Source organism: Balaenoptera physalus (assembly GCF_965194825.1).
Source record: "Balaenoptera physalus genome assembly, chromosome: 20".
Classification (NCBI taxonomy): domain Eukaryota; kingdom Metazoa; phylum Chordata; class Mammalia; order Artiodactyla; family Balaenopteridae; genus Balaenoptera; species Balaenoptera physalus.
Genome location: NC_138901.1, coordinates 53,814,708 through 53,829,262, shown reverse-complemented (window position 1 = coordinate 53,829,262; position 14,555 = coordinate 53,814,708). Strand labels below are relative to the sequence as shown.

At 45.2% G+C, this 14,555-nt stretch overlaps 1 protein-coding gene across 4 annotated transcripts in view; it reads right to left on the bottom strand.

Moving 5' to 3' along the window:
• The window catches only part of PITPNM3 (PITPNM family member 3), a 93,205-nt gene that overhangs the window by 54,974 nt on the left and 23,676 nt on the right, over positions 1 to 14,555 (bottom strand). For all 4 annotated transcript variants that reach the window (XM_082443829.1, XM_082443826.1, XM_082443824.1 and 1 more), the window contains exon 3: positions 9,653 to 9,760. In XM_082443829.1, the coding sequence (XP_082299955.1) occupies positions 9,653 to 9,722 (70 nt within the window). In that variant the 5' untranslated portion in view covers positions 9,723 to 9,760. The remainder of the gene's footprint in view (positions 1 to 9,652; positions 9,761 to 14,555) is intronic.

The following is a 14,555-nucleotide window of genomic DNA, read 5'->3' as shown; positions in this document are numbered from 1 at the left end:
GATCAGGAACAAGACAAGATGTTGGTTCTCATCATTTCTATTCAATATTATACTGGAGAGTCTAGCCAGGAAAATTAGACAATGAAAGGAAATAAAAGGCATCCAGTTTGGACAGATTGGACTACCTCTATTTGGAGATTGTATATATAGAAAATCCTAAGGAATCCCCCCAAAATAAAACCAATAAACGAGTTCAGCAAAGTTGAGGTATACAACATCAATTTACAAAAATAAATTGTATTTCTACACACTTGCAATAAACAATCTATAAATGAAATTAAGAAAACAATTTTGGTTACAATAGCATGGAAAAGAATAAAACGCTTAGGAATGAATTTAACAAAACAAGTGTAAGACTTGTACACTGAAAACTATAAAACGTCATTTAAAGAAATTAAAGAAGACCTAAATAAATGGAAAGACATTGCATGTTCGTGCATTAGAAAATTAATATTGTCAAGCTAGCAATACTTCCAAAATTGATCTGCAAGATTCAACAACAATCCCTATCAAAATCCCAGCTGGATTTTTTGCAGAAACTGATGAGCTGATTCTAAAATTCATGTGGAAACGCAAGGAACACAGAAGAGCCAAACTTGCAAGAAAAGAACTTGCAAAAAAAAAATGTTGGTGGACTCCCACTTCCTGATTTCAAACTTACTACAAGTGTACAGTAATAAAGACTCTGTGGTACTGGCACAAAGACAGACATATATATAAGTGGAATAGAATTGAATGTCCAGAAATAAACCCATATGTTCATGATTAATTGATTTTTGACAGGTGTACCAAGATAATTCAATGGAGGAAAGAATAATTTTTTTCAATAAATGGTACTAGTACCACTGGTTACCCACATGCAAAAGAATGAACTTGAATCCCTACCTCACAAGCATATACAAAAATTAACCCGAAGTGGATCCAAGACCTAAATATAAAAGCTAAAACTATAAAACTCTTAAGAGAAAACATAGGGGTAAACCTTCATGACCTTGCATTAGGCAATGGTTTTTTAGATATGGCACCAAAAGCACAAACAATAAAATAAAAAATAGATAAAATGGACTTTCTAAAATTTTTTAAAATTTGTGCTGCAAAGGACATTATCAAGGAAGTGAAAGAACAATCTGCAGAATGGGAGAAATATTCGTAAATTATACAACTGATAAGGGTCTAGCATCCAGAATATATACAGAACCCTTACAACTCAACAATAAAAAGACAACCCAATTTTTTTTTTGGCCGTGGTGCATAGCATGTGAGATCTTAGTTCCCTGACCAGCGATCGAACCCATGGCCCCTGCAGTGGAAGCTTGGAATCCTAACTACTGAACCTCCAGGGAATTCCCAAGACAACCCAATTTTTAAATGGGCAAAAGATGTGAATAGACATTTCTTCAAAGAAGATGAACAATGACCGATAAGCACATGAAAAGAAGCTCAACATCATTAGTCATCAGGGAGATGCAAATCAAAACCACAATCATACACCACTTCACACCCTCTAGGATGGCTATAACCAAAAAGACAGACAATAACAGGTGTTGGCAAGAATGTAGAGAAATTTGAACCCATATAAAGTACTGGTAGGAATGTAAAGTGGTACAGCCACTTTGGAAAAGAGTTTGTCAGTTCTTCCAAAAGTTAAACAGTTACCATACGATACATCAATTCCACTCATAGATATATACACCCAAGAGAAAATATGTCCACACAAAAACTTGTACACAGATACTTTTGACAGCATTATTTATAGTAGTCAAAAAGTGGAAACAACCCAAATGTCCATTGACTGATGAATGGATAACCAATATGTGGTATATCCATACTATAGAATATTATTCAGACACAAAGTGGAATGAAGTACTGATTCACGCTACAGCATGGATGAATCTCAAAAACATTATGCTAGACAAAGACAGCAGCCACAAAAGACCACATTGTTTGACTTCATGTATATGAAATTCCAGGGGCTTGGGGAGAGGAAAATGGGGATTGACTGCTCATGGGTATGGGGTGTCTTTGGGGGGAGGGACAAAAATGTTTTAGAGCTAGATAATAGCGATAATTGCACAACTTCAATAATATATTAAAAACCATAAAATTGTACACTTTAAAAGGGTGAATTTTATGATATGTGAATTATGTCTCAATTTAAAAAAGAATTTGGCAAGACCTGCTTTACTTGGACAATGTTAGTGACAGCTGTGTGTTTCCTTAGACAATTAGAACCAAGCTCGATCCTGCTGTGTTATAATCTCACTTACGGATCTTTGGTTAATTAACCCAATCTGAAGTGTGTGTGGGCTATTCCCATCCACATCTGACAGACCAGAAAACTCTGAAACTTAAAAGAACAAGGAGATAGAGACCCTAAAAAGCATGGAATGAGTCCATGACATCTATGAATCCGTATCAGATTGTTATGAAAAAGAACCAACCAGAGCACATGAAAATGAAAAGATGATTGTTAAAAAAAAAAAAAAAAAGAAGAGTTGATCAGAAGAACGGAAACAGCCAAAGAAGAGAAAAATTGGTGAGCTGCTGATTAGTTGGAAGAAAGGACTACTTCCAGAACCCAGCAAGAACCGAGAAATAAGAATAGGCAGGGCAAGTTGAGACATGGTTCCAGCAACTATCTAAGTTTTGGAAGGAGAAAACACAGTGAAAGAAATACTTGAAGAAATAATCAAAAGAAAATGTCACAGTAATAAAAAAAGAGGACACTAGGTTCAGACACAGCAAACAACAAAACCTCATCTGCAAACTTGGTTGTGACTTCAGAATGCAAAGAATAAAGCTTTTAAAAACTGAAAGCTTCAACAAGAGGGAAAAACAGATTATCCACAAATTTGCCTCAGACTTCTCACCAACAACACTAAATGCGAGAAGGCCATGAGGAATGTCTTCAAAGATTTCTAAAAATCTTGTATATTCTGGTATAATGTTATAAGTCATAATCCTAGTTACTATCTTAAAATGTATATCTCAGAAATAACTAATTTTCTTGTCAACTGCATTATTATGAACTTTCATCAAATTTTTAACTGTGGTCATTTTTAAGTCTTTTGTCATTTACAGACAGTTCTGTGTGTACTCTGATGCTATTGCAAATATGTTCCTATAAAAGGGTTTCATCTTTAAGAAATTCATGGAAAAGACTCTGACAAGTACAGGTTTCTGGTAACTGACTGTACTGCTGAACTGAATGAATAAGCAGAACTGAATTTTCAGAACTCTAATGAAAAACTGATGAACTCATAAAAGTGCTAACAAAAGATCAAGATAAAAAAAAAAATTAATTACATGGGACTGAGTGAACTGATGAGGATGAGTATAATTTTTGTGACTTTCTGTCTGAATTAAAAAAAAAAAAAATCCCACAAGGACTCAGAGGCAAAGAATATACAAATCAATTTTCACTGCAAAGTAAAGGAGCTGTTACAGTGGAGGATTACTGGACTGAATGTCAATATTATGACATAGTATGAGTGTGTTTCATGTTTGGTAATTGCAATCATTGTTGCTTTTGTTGTGGTCATCCATGTACAATGCTTGGTGTCAGTCTATTTATCTCTTGTAAAAATAAAATATAGTGTGTGTGTGTGTGTGTGTGTGAAAAAAAAAAAAGAAAAAAAAAAGATAGTTTGGAATACTATTCTGAATGCAGGCAAACTTGCATCCAGGTGTAAAGGCAAAATGAACACATGCTGAGAAATGCAAGGGCTTGGAAAATGACTATCCCTACCTGACACTCCCTACCTGAAAGAATTACTTGAGGAGATATTCTAATTAACAGAGGAAGTAAATCCAAGAGGAAGTCATGGAATCTAAGAAGCAGCGGTGAAAACTATACACTAAAAAGGGTGAATGCTGGCACTTCCCTAGCAGTCCAGTGGTTAAGACTCCACGCTTCCACTGCAGGGGGCGTGGGTTCAATCCCTGGTCTGGGAACTGAGATCCCGCAGGCCAGGCCAAGGCACGGCCAAAAAAAAAAAAAAAAAAAAACCAGGGTGAATGTTACCTAATGTAAATCGTACCTCAATACACTTAACTGAGGAGGGGGAGGAGGAAAGGGAAGGGGGAAGGGTGGGAGGAGAAGGGGGAGGGGATTACAGTGTTACAGTCAGGATCAAATAAGAAAGCCTGGGTCACTCTTACCACTCAGCATCTATCTGGAGATCCTGTGCAATGCAACTGAATAAGAAAAATAAGTAAGCTGGGTAAATATTGGCAAGGATATAACTGTTGAGATTTGTAAATAGTGTGACACTCTACCTAAATAAACCCAAGAGATTAACTGACAAACTATTAGAAAATAAGAAAATTCAGCCAAGTGGCAGGAATTCAAGAGACAAAGATTTCAAATACATAGCAGACAGATAATTTATATCCAAAATACAGGTAAAGAACTCCTAAAAACCAATAAGAAAAAGACAGTTCAATAGAAGATGAACAAAAAGCATGATTAAGAAACTCGAAAAAAAGAAAATAGAGTTGGGAAGCACATTTATGGAAAGATGACCGCTCTCACTAGCAATCAAGTAGGGACAAAGCAAAACAAGAAAATGTCTTCATCCGTCAAGTTGACGATATCAAGTCTGGTGACAATGTGGAGAAATGGCTCACCTAATCCACAGCTGGCGTGAATATAAATTTGCACAGTCTTTTTGGAAAACTGTTTAGCAGTATCTATTACAAGTTTCAATGCTTACACTCTTAACCCATGTATCATTGTTTTAATGATGAAAAATTCCAATGTTTATCACTACACAGTGTTTAGATAAATTATGGTACATCTATTGTAGAGAATACTATGGTACAGGTAAAAATAATGAGTCAAATCTATACTCATAGGAAAAGCTCTCCTAGATCTACTATTAAATGGAAAAAATAAGTTAAATTGCAACAATGACATCTAATATCTATCTCTAGAGAGATCTCTCCACGTTGATAAACTTTGAAGTGAGGTCTGCAATTGAAGAAGTAGATAAGGAAGACTGGTTTATTTATATTGACTGTTTATTTGTATTGTTTGTTTACAACAAGAATGTATTCAAGTGGAATTCCCTGGCGGTCCAGTGGTTAGGACTCTCCACTTTCACTGCCGAGGGCACGGGTTCAATCCCTGGTCAGGGAACTAAGATCCCGTAAGCCACAAGGCGCAGCCAAAAAAACAAGAGGAAGAATGTATTCAAGAAATAATATGGTTATTTGTACACCAATGTTCATAGCACCATTATTCACAATAGCTAAAAGGTGAAAACATGTCCATCAATAGATGAATGGATAAACAACACATGGTAGATACATGCAATGGAATATTATTCAGCCTCGAAAAGGAAGAAAATCCTGTCACATGTTACAACATGAATGACCCTTGAAGACATGCTAAGTGAAACAAGCCAGATATAAAATGACAAATTCTGCTTGATTCTACTTATATGAGGCACCTAGAGTGGTCAAATTCATAGGAACAGAATGTAGAATGGCAGTTCCCAGGGGCTGGGGGAAGGGGGAATGGGGAGTTATTGTTTAATGGGGACAGAGTTTCAGTTTGAGAGGATGAAAAAGTTCTGGAGCTTTTTCATCCTGGTGGTGATGATTGCACAACAGTGTGGATATATTAATGCCACTAAGCTGTACACTTGAAAATGGCTGAAATGGTAAGTTTTATATTATATATTTTACCAAATTTTTTAAAACACTACATAAAAATAACAAGACAAGCAATTGTAAAAATAATAATAAGGTGGACTGAGCTGATGCCAAAGGATCCCTTTCCATTAAAATACTGGGCAATAGGGACTTCCCTGGTGATGCAGTGGGTAAGACTCCGCGCTCCCAATGCAGGGGGCCCGGGTTCGATCCCTGGTCAGGGAACTAGATCCCACATGCATGCCGCAACTAAGAGTTCGCATGCCACGATTAAGGAGCCCGCCTGCCACAACTGAGACCTGGTGCAACCAAATAAATAAGTAAATATTAAAAAAAAAAATACTGGGCAATAAATATCCAAAAAAAAAAAAAGTAAATATGTAACCAAGCTCAAAATAAAGAATGGATAATATACAAGTGCCAGAAACAAAGAGGGAACTACAATCCAGACACAAAAGCAGCAGCTAATGTAGAGAAGACCCCTGGAAGATTCACGCGGATAAAGGCTCCAGGGCTAGAGGCTGAGAGCAGTATTGCTGTCAACTCCACAGGCTTGGCCTCAGCCTGTGGGAGGTGGGGCGCTAGAGCAGAGCCCCCTGTGTAGTAGGGATCCGTGAAGGGCTGCTCCACCCATAAAGAAACACTAAAAAAAAAAAAAAAAAATCCTCTGGGGAAGCAGCCAAAAAACCATTCACAGACAGTGGGGAAGAAAAAAGTCGCACTTGAGTAATTAAAACCCTAAGCCCTTGCCACCTATGGGTGTAGGGTCTAAATTTACACCACTCAAGTAGAATGGAACCGCAAAGCTGTAAATTTAGCATATAAAATGTCCACGATTAGTGAAACACTCATGCCCAGCAGAAACACAAGACCAATCACTAGAAGGACGTTTTCAAGACCTGGGGGACACAAGATTCCCATAGAAAAGAAAAGGGCGGGGTGTTGACCAAGATGAGTTCACAATAAAAAATGAAGAAGCAAAACCCATGAGGTGCAGGTAGCATGTGCGCAGGTACACACACATGCACACACACATACCAGAATCAGCGCCCTCAAGGACTGGAGATACCAGAGCAGCCTGAACATACCCATGCAACACAGGCTCCAAATGACTGAGATTAAAGATGGGCCATAGAACATAATTAAGGTTCAGAAGGAAGCAGCTCAGCTCCATTTGGAACTTGCAGAGCATTAAGTGGTTTTGAGATGTCCAGGTAGAGGCAAGTAGGAGCCTCCTGAGAATATGAGTCTGGAGCCCAGGGGGTAGGTCTTGGCTAGAGATGAACTTGGGGGTCATCACCAGGGGTAGCTGTGATTGGCCAGGGCCTGAACCATGGTGGGGGGGGCTGTCTCTGCAGTGAGCCCTGAGTTTAAGGGCAGGAATGTAGAAGGAGGCAGGGGTGGAGCTCGATCTATAACACCAATTTTGATTGCAGCCTTTTCCAGAAAGTGTTTTCAGAACTTCCTCTCCCTGAAGGAGTCCCCAGAGGCTCTCTCCTCAGGCCCCTGACTCAGTCTGTCTTATTGCACTGTAGCCGTGGCCATGATCCTCTTCCTCTCTCCTGTGAGCTCCTACAGGGGTAACAAGGCCAGGATGCTTGTCTTTATTTCCCCACCATCCTGGGTTGAGCCCATGTCTCGGCTCCAGAAGTGGCTGCTGGAATGAATGAAATTGGCGTGTGTGTTCTGCCGTGTTGTGGGAATTCACATCGTGAATCCACAGGGGAATGGGGCTCAGAAGGAGCCAGAAACACGGCTGGTTTCCTCTTCCTCACCCCTCCTTCTCTCTCTCTCCCTCTTGCTCCCCATTTCATACTGGGAGGAAACAGCATCAATTCTTGGACTCAGGCAAGCCACTGCCCCTAATCCAACCTCTCATGACCTCCATGATGCATTTGTTAGAACTGTGTGCAAGATCTTTCACTCTTCTTTCCCCCTTCCCACGTTATAATGACCAGGCACTGAAGGCACTTTGCAAGTATCAGCTCATTTAATGCGTGCAATTTGTGTGCTAGCCCCATTCTGCAGATGAAGAAACTGAGGCTCTGAGAGGTGATGTGACTTTCCTGGCCACAAAGCCATGGGGTGGCAGGGCCAAGGTTCAAACCCAGATCTCTTAGATCCCAAAGCTACGGTTTCAGCCTTGCCCATCGACCTCCATCTGCTCCCCCCTCCCCTGCCCTCCCAGCTCACACTGCTTCTCACTCACCACCTCCTTAGCTCTCACTGTGTCTGAGTCGCACATTCCTTGGCAGACAGGCGCGGGTTGGGATGGGAGGGGATGGCCAGATGGGTGGTGAGTACAAGTCTCGGTTTGTCTTTTCATCACTCCAAGCATTGTCCCGGGGAAGCACTTGGAGTCCATGACCCCTTCTGGGCCCCCTCCGGGTTCCTGGGGTGAAGGAAAGAGTAGACAAAGGGTCCATCTGCAAATGAGTAGCAGGGAAGACTGGGAAATTTCCTCTGGACTGGTCTTGGGTACCAGGTTCAGAGCCCACTTGTTCTGTGAATGTGACAGTGGCCCAGGAGGGCCTTGCCTTTAAGACTCTGGGTTGCTCGGACTTGACTTTGCCGGGGCTCAGAACTGTGCTGAGCCTCGGTCCAATTTGGGAAGCAAAGCCCTGGTCTGGGAATCAGGAGGCTGGAGATCTAAGTGTGACGCCACCCCCAACTTGGAGGACCTTGGGCAAGATGCAGCTCCTCTGAGCCCTGGGTGCTTCACTTGTAAAATGGAACAGTCACCCCAGGCCTGTCCATTTCTCAGGATGGGCAAGCTGGTACGGGGCGGGCTGTGAGCCAAGGAGGCCGGGATGGGGGAGGGTAAGAAAAGGAACAGATGCTGGGGTAAGACAGCTACCACCAAGATGGTCAACACCAAAATGGTCATTCTCTTGGGCTAGGCCAGGACTGTCTCACTGAGCGTCTCCTGATAGGTAGCCTGGCCCAGACCATGACAGGAAAGATGGGGCCAAGAGAGAACGGAAAAGAGGAGATGGGGAGGAGGGGAAGTAGGAGGAGTGATATACTGGGTGGGGAGGAGGGATAGAAAAAGCTAACAGAAGCAGAGGCACCCTGGATCCTGGATAGGGTTCTAGCCCCGGCTCTGCTCCTCACTCCTGTGTGACCTTAGTCAACTACAGCCCCTCTCTGAGCCTCAGGTTCCCCATGTGCCATCTCAGATTTTATGAGCTCCTTGGTTCCATCCTCCACTTGCCTTGTGAAGCCTGGGTCCATAGGTTCATTGTCAAGAACGCTTCCTTGAGACCCCCTCTCTTGCCTCCTAAAATTCCTGCCTCTCCCCTCTGGGCCCAACAACCCTCAGCTTAAGGGTTGACCCCCTTATGTTTTGACTTACACTCTGTGACACATCACAAGGCAGAAGCCTTAGTTAAATCACCTTTGGTCCCTCCTACCAAGCACTTATACATAGTAGGTGCTCAACGAACATTCTGTTCGTAATATGAAATGGTCAGATGGACAGAAGGATGGATGCCTAAAAGAATATGCCTGCTTTGTCTGCGGATTAAGCTCCTGGTCAAAACTCCCCTCCTTAAAAAGCCTCTGGACGAATCCCCAGCCATAACCTTCTTCAACAATTCAACCAAAGGAAGTTACAACCCCAGCTGCTGCCCCTCTCCCCTGCCCATTCCCAAAGGCTTTCCAGTTGCTACCCGACCTTAACTAGCAGATTCCAAGGAGCTTGGACCCTACCACCTGCCCTTAATTACCCATGCTCCTGGGTGGTCATCCAATGAACACAGGAAGCTCTGGTGAAGTATCCTAGAGTTTTCCTGCCACAGAAAACCCTGCAGAAGTCCCCATGAGGATTCCTGCAGGTCATAGAATTCAGGGGTTGTAAGCGAAGTTCCCAGACAGATAGACGACTCTTCATAGAAAACCCAGGTTCTAGCCCCAAATTGCCATCGCTTCAAACTGCGCACTGTCCGCAACACACATACGTATACACCCGGCCAGGAGAGAAGCAGAATCTTACCTTGATGCTCCTCCAGTTTCCCCATGGTCTCGATCTGCTCCACCAGGTCATTTGAATTCCACTGGCTCATCCCAATGAGGATGGCGTTCTTCCCTTCAGCCACCTCCTCTGTGGAAAGAAGCAAAGATGGGCATGAGCTGGCAGGGCTGTGTAGACGTAGCCCTAACAGGAGCCTGTATCTCAGGGAGTATTTATTTCTTCCTTTGAGTTGAGGAAGATGTCAACTATTGAAGGTGTCTATAGTTACAGACAGGTATAAGACATCCAGGAATTTTTCATTGCAAGAAGGCATTGTTGTTATACCCTACTGGGCCTCCACATGTTACAGCAAAAAAAAAGTAACAAGGGAACAGTCATGAGAGAGGCTGAAAATTCATAGGAGGCTCCATTCCTAGCAGTAAGAGTGGTATTTCTTGAAAGGCAGTGTGTTTGGGAAGAAAAGGTAAAGCCTTACCACTAGGTAGCAGTTGTTCTTTGGGTGAGTTACTTGGCTTCTCTGAGCCTCAGTTTTCCTATCAGTAAAATGGGACTGGCAATGTCTAATCATAGAGTTGTTGTAAGGATTAAAGGAGATAATGAATATAAAGGTCTTGGTGCACAGGGGGGTGCTTACAGATGGGAGACATTAAGGTTACCTCTTCACATGAGGAGTGAGTTGCCATCCTTACTTGAGCAGATCAGGATTTGAGTGGTGTAGGAGCAGCTCTGGAGTAACTGAGAGAGCAGAAGACTTCTGCCTCTAAGCAAGCCTTAAGCTATATGGAACCCTTAGCCCACATCTCAACCTTATGAACCTCTTAATGCTTCCATTCTCCCTTTAGTCCTCTCCTCAACCCTGTCTCCATCCTTGCCCTTTCCCAGTCTGAGCTTAGAGGAATTGGTGAGGTCATATTCCCTAACACGCTGAACACAAGCCCCTGGGTCCCACACATCAATTGCACATATCTGGTGCAGTCCCTCATCCCACAAAGGGACATTTCCTCAAGAACAAACCCACAGGAATGCCCCCTCTCTCTCTTTAAAGGGACAGGCCTTCCTGGTGAAGAGCTTTCTGCCTTTTCTCATAGAACAGACATTAAAGGGTAGTGAGGAGAATCCTTAAGCTCATCATGAGAGAATAAAGAGATAAGACCCATTTCACTGCCAAAGAACTTCACAGAGCCCATGGAACCAATATGGTGAATCCAAAGCTTGGGGATCTGTCCAGAGTTCTGAATTACTCAAGCTCAGTAATCCAGACCCCATCTCTGGCTGGGACACCTCCTCCTGCCTTATTTGATTATTTTATGTGATCTATTTAACACCACTTACCAAATCCTTACTATGCACTGAGGTTGTTATAAGTGTTTTACAAATACAAATTCATTTAATTCTCATAACAACACTAAAAAAGTACAATTATTATTATCTCCATTTTACAGACAAGGAGACAGAAGCATGGAATAGTTCAGTAACTGGCTGAAGGTCACTGGCTAGAGCCAGGATTTAAACCCAGATATACTATTTCAAGAGTCCTAAAATCCCGCCCTCCTGATGGCCTGCCTGCCTGCCCTGGACATCCTGTATTAGCTGCCCAAGCACCACACACAACCAGACAATTTCCTGAACCCGGTGTGTTCCATCTGGGCACGGTTGACGCCTCTAGGCAGCGTCGTGCTCTGGGCAGAGCCCTGCCTGGGTTCCAGTCCTGAGCTGCTACATGTGACCTGTACCTTTACAGATGTCCCTCAACTGTTCCTATTCTCTTATTGCTTAAATGGGAATGACAGCTCTGGTTCCACAACTCTTTCTAGCAAACTTTCATGAGGACAACTGACGTAGTAAATTTGAAAAGGCTACACAAGCCAAAATGCTGTAAACAAATATCAGGTAGTAGTATTCTTGGGGAAGCAGGATCACCAGGGGGTTAAGAGCTCCATTCTGGGGTCAGATTGACTCTTTGCAATCCTGGATGCACCATTTGCTAGCTGTCTGACCTCGGACGGTAACTTATGCTGTATGAGCCTCCGCTTCCTCATCTATAAAACGATACCATAGTAATGCCCACGTCACAGAATTGCTGTGAGGATTAAATCAGACAATGAGATAATGAAGGTAAAGGGTGTGTAAGCATGACTAGCACACAGTAGGAGCACAGATGTGGATAACAGCACAGGAAGATGACGGTACCACCACGACCACCACCACCAGAGCATGTGGAGTTATGCCCCGGTTCCAGTTATGCTGCTGCCTACCCCTATGTCATTTTGTCCCAGCTTCGGGGCGGGGTCGTCAGGGTCAGCCTGTAGCCCACCTTGAGTGCCTACATCTCCTGGCTCAGTTACCCAAGCATGCAGTTTTCTGCTTGTTCGTTTAACATTCGTTCTACAACGCAGGGATTCCTGAGCAGCTGCTGTATGCAGTGTGAGACACGACCTCCATCCTGTAGGAATTCAGCTTTGTGAAAAAACACAATGGGAAACTGACACAGTCAGATGAGTGAGCTGGGGCTCCTGGTCCAGGGCTGGGTATACAGCAGGTGCTTACACGTCCTAGATCCTGGATTTTCTATAATGCGTAATCCCTATCCCACGGTGTATGTGAGGCTATCAGAACCCCGAGAGGCTTCAGCATCTTCTCCCTCTTCCTTGTATCTGCATGACCCACCTCCACCTCTCCCTCTCGGTCTTCTGTCTGTCTCTCTAGGAAATGTACCTCCTCTCAGACTCTCCCCGTGTTCCTCTCTGCCTGATGCCCATCCCTGACCCACTCAGACCAGGTCCCTTTCCATTGATCTCTGTCCCTCTGGGTCCTGGGGTTTCTCTGTCTCTCTGCCGTGTCTGTCCCTCCCTCTGGGCCTCGATCACGATTACTCTTTGCTCTGGCTCTGTCTGTATCCCAGAACCTGTCTCTCTCCTCTCTCTGGGTGGCTGTGTCTCTTTCTTGATCTCGCTCCTTCTCTGGGCTTCTCTTTCTTTCTCTGGGTGCCTGCCCCTCAGCAGCTTTCCATCTCTGCAGGCCTTCGTGGTGTCTCTGATCTCTCTCTCTCCTGGGTCACTGTCTCTCTTTCAACTCTCTTGGTGTGGCTCTCTTGGCGTCTCTCTTGGTGTGTCTGTGTGTGTGTGCATGTGTCCCTCTCTCCCATCCTCTCCGAGTCTCTCTTGCTCTCTCTCCCTCTCTGCTCTCTCGTATTTTCCCTGGCTTCCTTGCACTCTCTGCGGCTCCCCCCGCCCCCGCCCCAGGCTTCAGCCTGCCTGTCTCTGTAGCTGCTCCCCGGCCCCCCACCTCACAGACGAGATTTCTCTCCCTCTCTGGGCCGCTCCTCTGCCCCTGCGCTCAGTACTCAGCCTTAGATCTTCACTCTGGCAACAATGGGCTTGTCCCCTGAGTGGCAGCAAGAAACACACACACACACGCGCGCACACACACACACACACACACACACACACACACACACACACACGGCAGCAGCCGAGAAAGCTCCTTTTGGAGTCACTCAGGAGAACGAGGGAGACGCGTGCCTCAGCTCTGAGCCTCTGCTCTGTTTCCCCTCATTGTAGTACGAGACTCCCATGGAGGCCAAAGGCCGCACAGGGCTTATCTGCGTAAATGTCCTGGTTATTGACTTTGCTTTTCGACTTCTGGTGACTGTTCCCTATGTGCCGATGCTCAACCCCAGTGACCCCTGGTGTGGACACAGTTTTTGCATCTACTTCGACCCCCCTGAGCCCCAGTCCCTGCCCATTCTAGGTGCCAGGCTCAGCCTCACCCACCAGTACCCCGCCCCTGGCCTTGACCTCACACTGACTCCGACCCTGAACAAAACCTGGATACAGTGAAAGCCTTTCTTCCTACCCTGGGGGCTCTGTGTCTGCTGGACCCACAGGACTTCAAAGCGGGGAACCTCCTTGTCCCGTGCTAGGCAGGCTTCACCTGCAGCTCATGGAGGCGAGGGCTCAGTCACCTTCGGCCATCAGCCGGTCCAGGTCCCTCCATCACTCCTTGCCTGAAGCCTACAGGCCAGTCTCTCCACGGACCAGATATGCGCTGCTCTGGGGCCTCTGGGACACAAGATTGCTAACCTCCGCGACTGGGGACCGCTCGCCCCATGCCCCACCTACGGCCGTACCACCACCCTCTCTTCATCGCAAGGGGGTCCCCACTCAGCCCATTCCCAGAAGCCTTTGGGGCAGCTCCTTGGCATTTGCTTCTCCACGTCCCCTCCCCTAATGAGAGGGAGGGTCAGGGGTCAGCGACACACCTGTGCTTTGCTTCTCCGAGGGCTCTTTTGCCCAGCTTCCCAAAGCGACATCCTCCACTCCAGCCGCGAGACAAACCCTGTACCCCTGCTGTGCTCCAGAGGGGGGACCCGGGGTCCAGAGGCTCAAGACGCACCTGAGGTCAGACAGTGGCCAGTCACTGCCCCAACCCTGAGGAAAAGCTGGCTGCTCTGACCCCAGATGACCTGCGCCACTGCCCTCTACTCTCAGAGATTCTGAGTTCTGTGTCTCCAGGGTCCTGGAGCAGGAGCAGGGGTCCACAGGGCCGCTCCAGAGGCTGGGCAGGAAAGCACATCCAGAGGCTACCGGGCCGGGTCTGCCCCCCCGTACATCGCTGAGCAGGCGCCCCCTCTTGCTCACTCTGGCCACGCCTGCCTTCCTATTCACTCCTCCGGGAACAGCTTCGCACTGGCTGTTCCCGCTGTCCGGAACACTACTCCCCCAGATCCTCACCTGCCTCGTTTCTTGCTATGCAGCTCTCAGGTCAAGGCCACATCCGCTGGGGGCCTCCAAATTGCCCGTTCACTCTATCACAATCCCTTATGTTACACTGCGGGGGGAGTGCCTCTATTTTTTTTTAACGGCATTACTAAAGCTATCACTGACATTCAATGCACTACACGTATTTAAAATGTACAATTTGG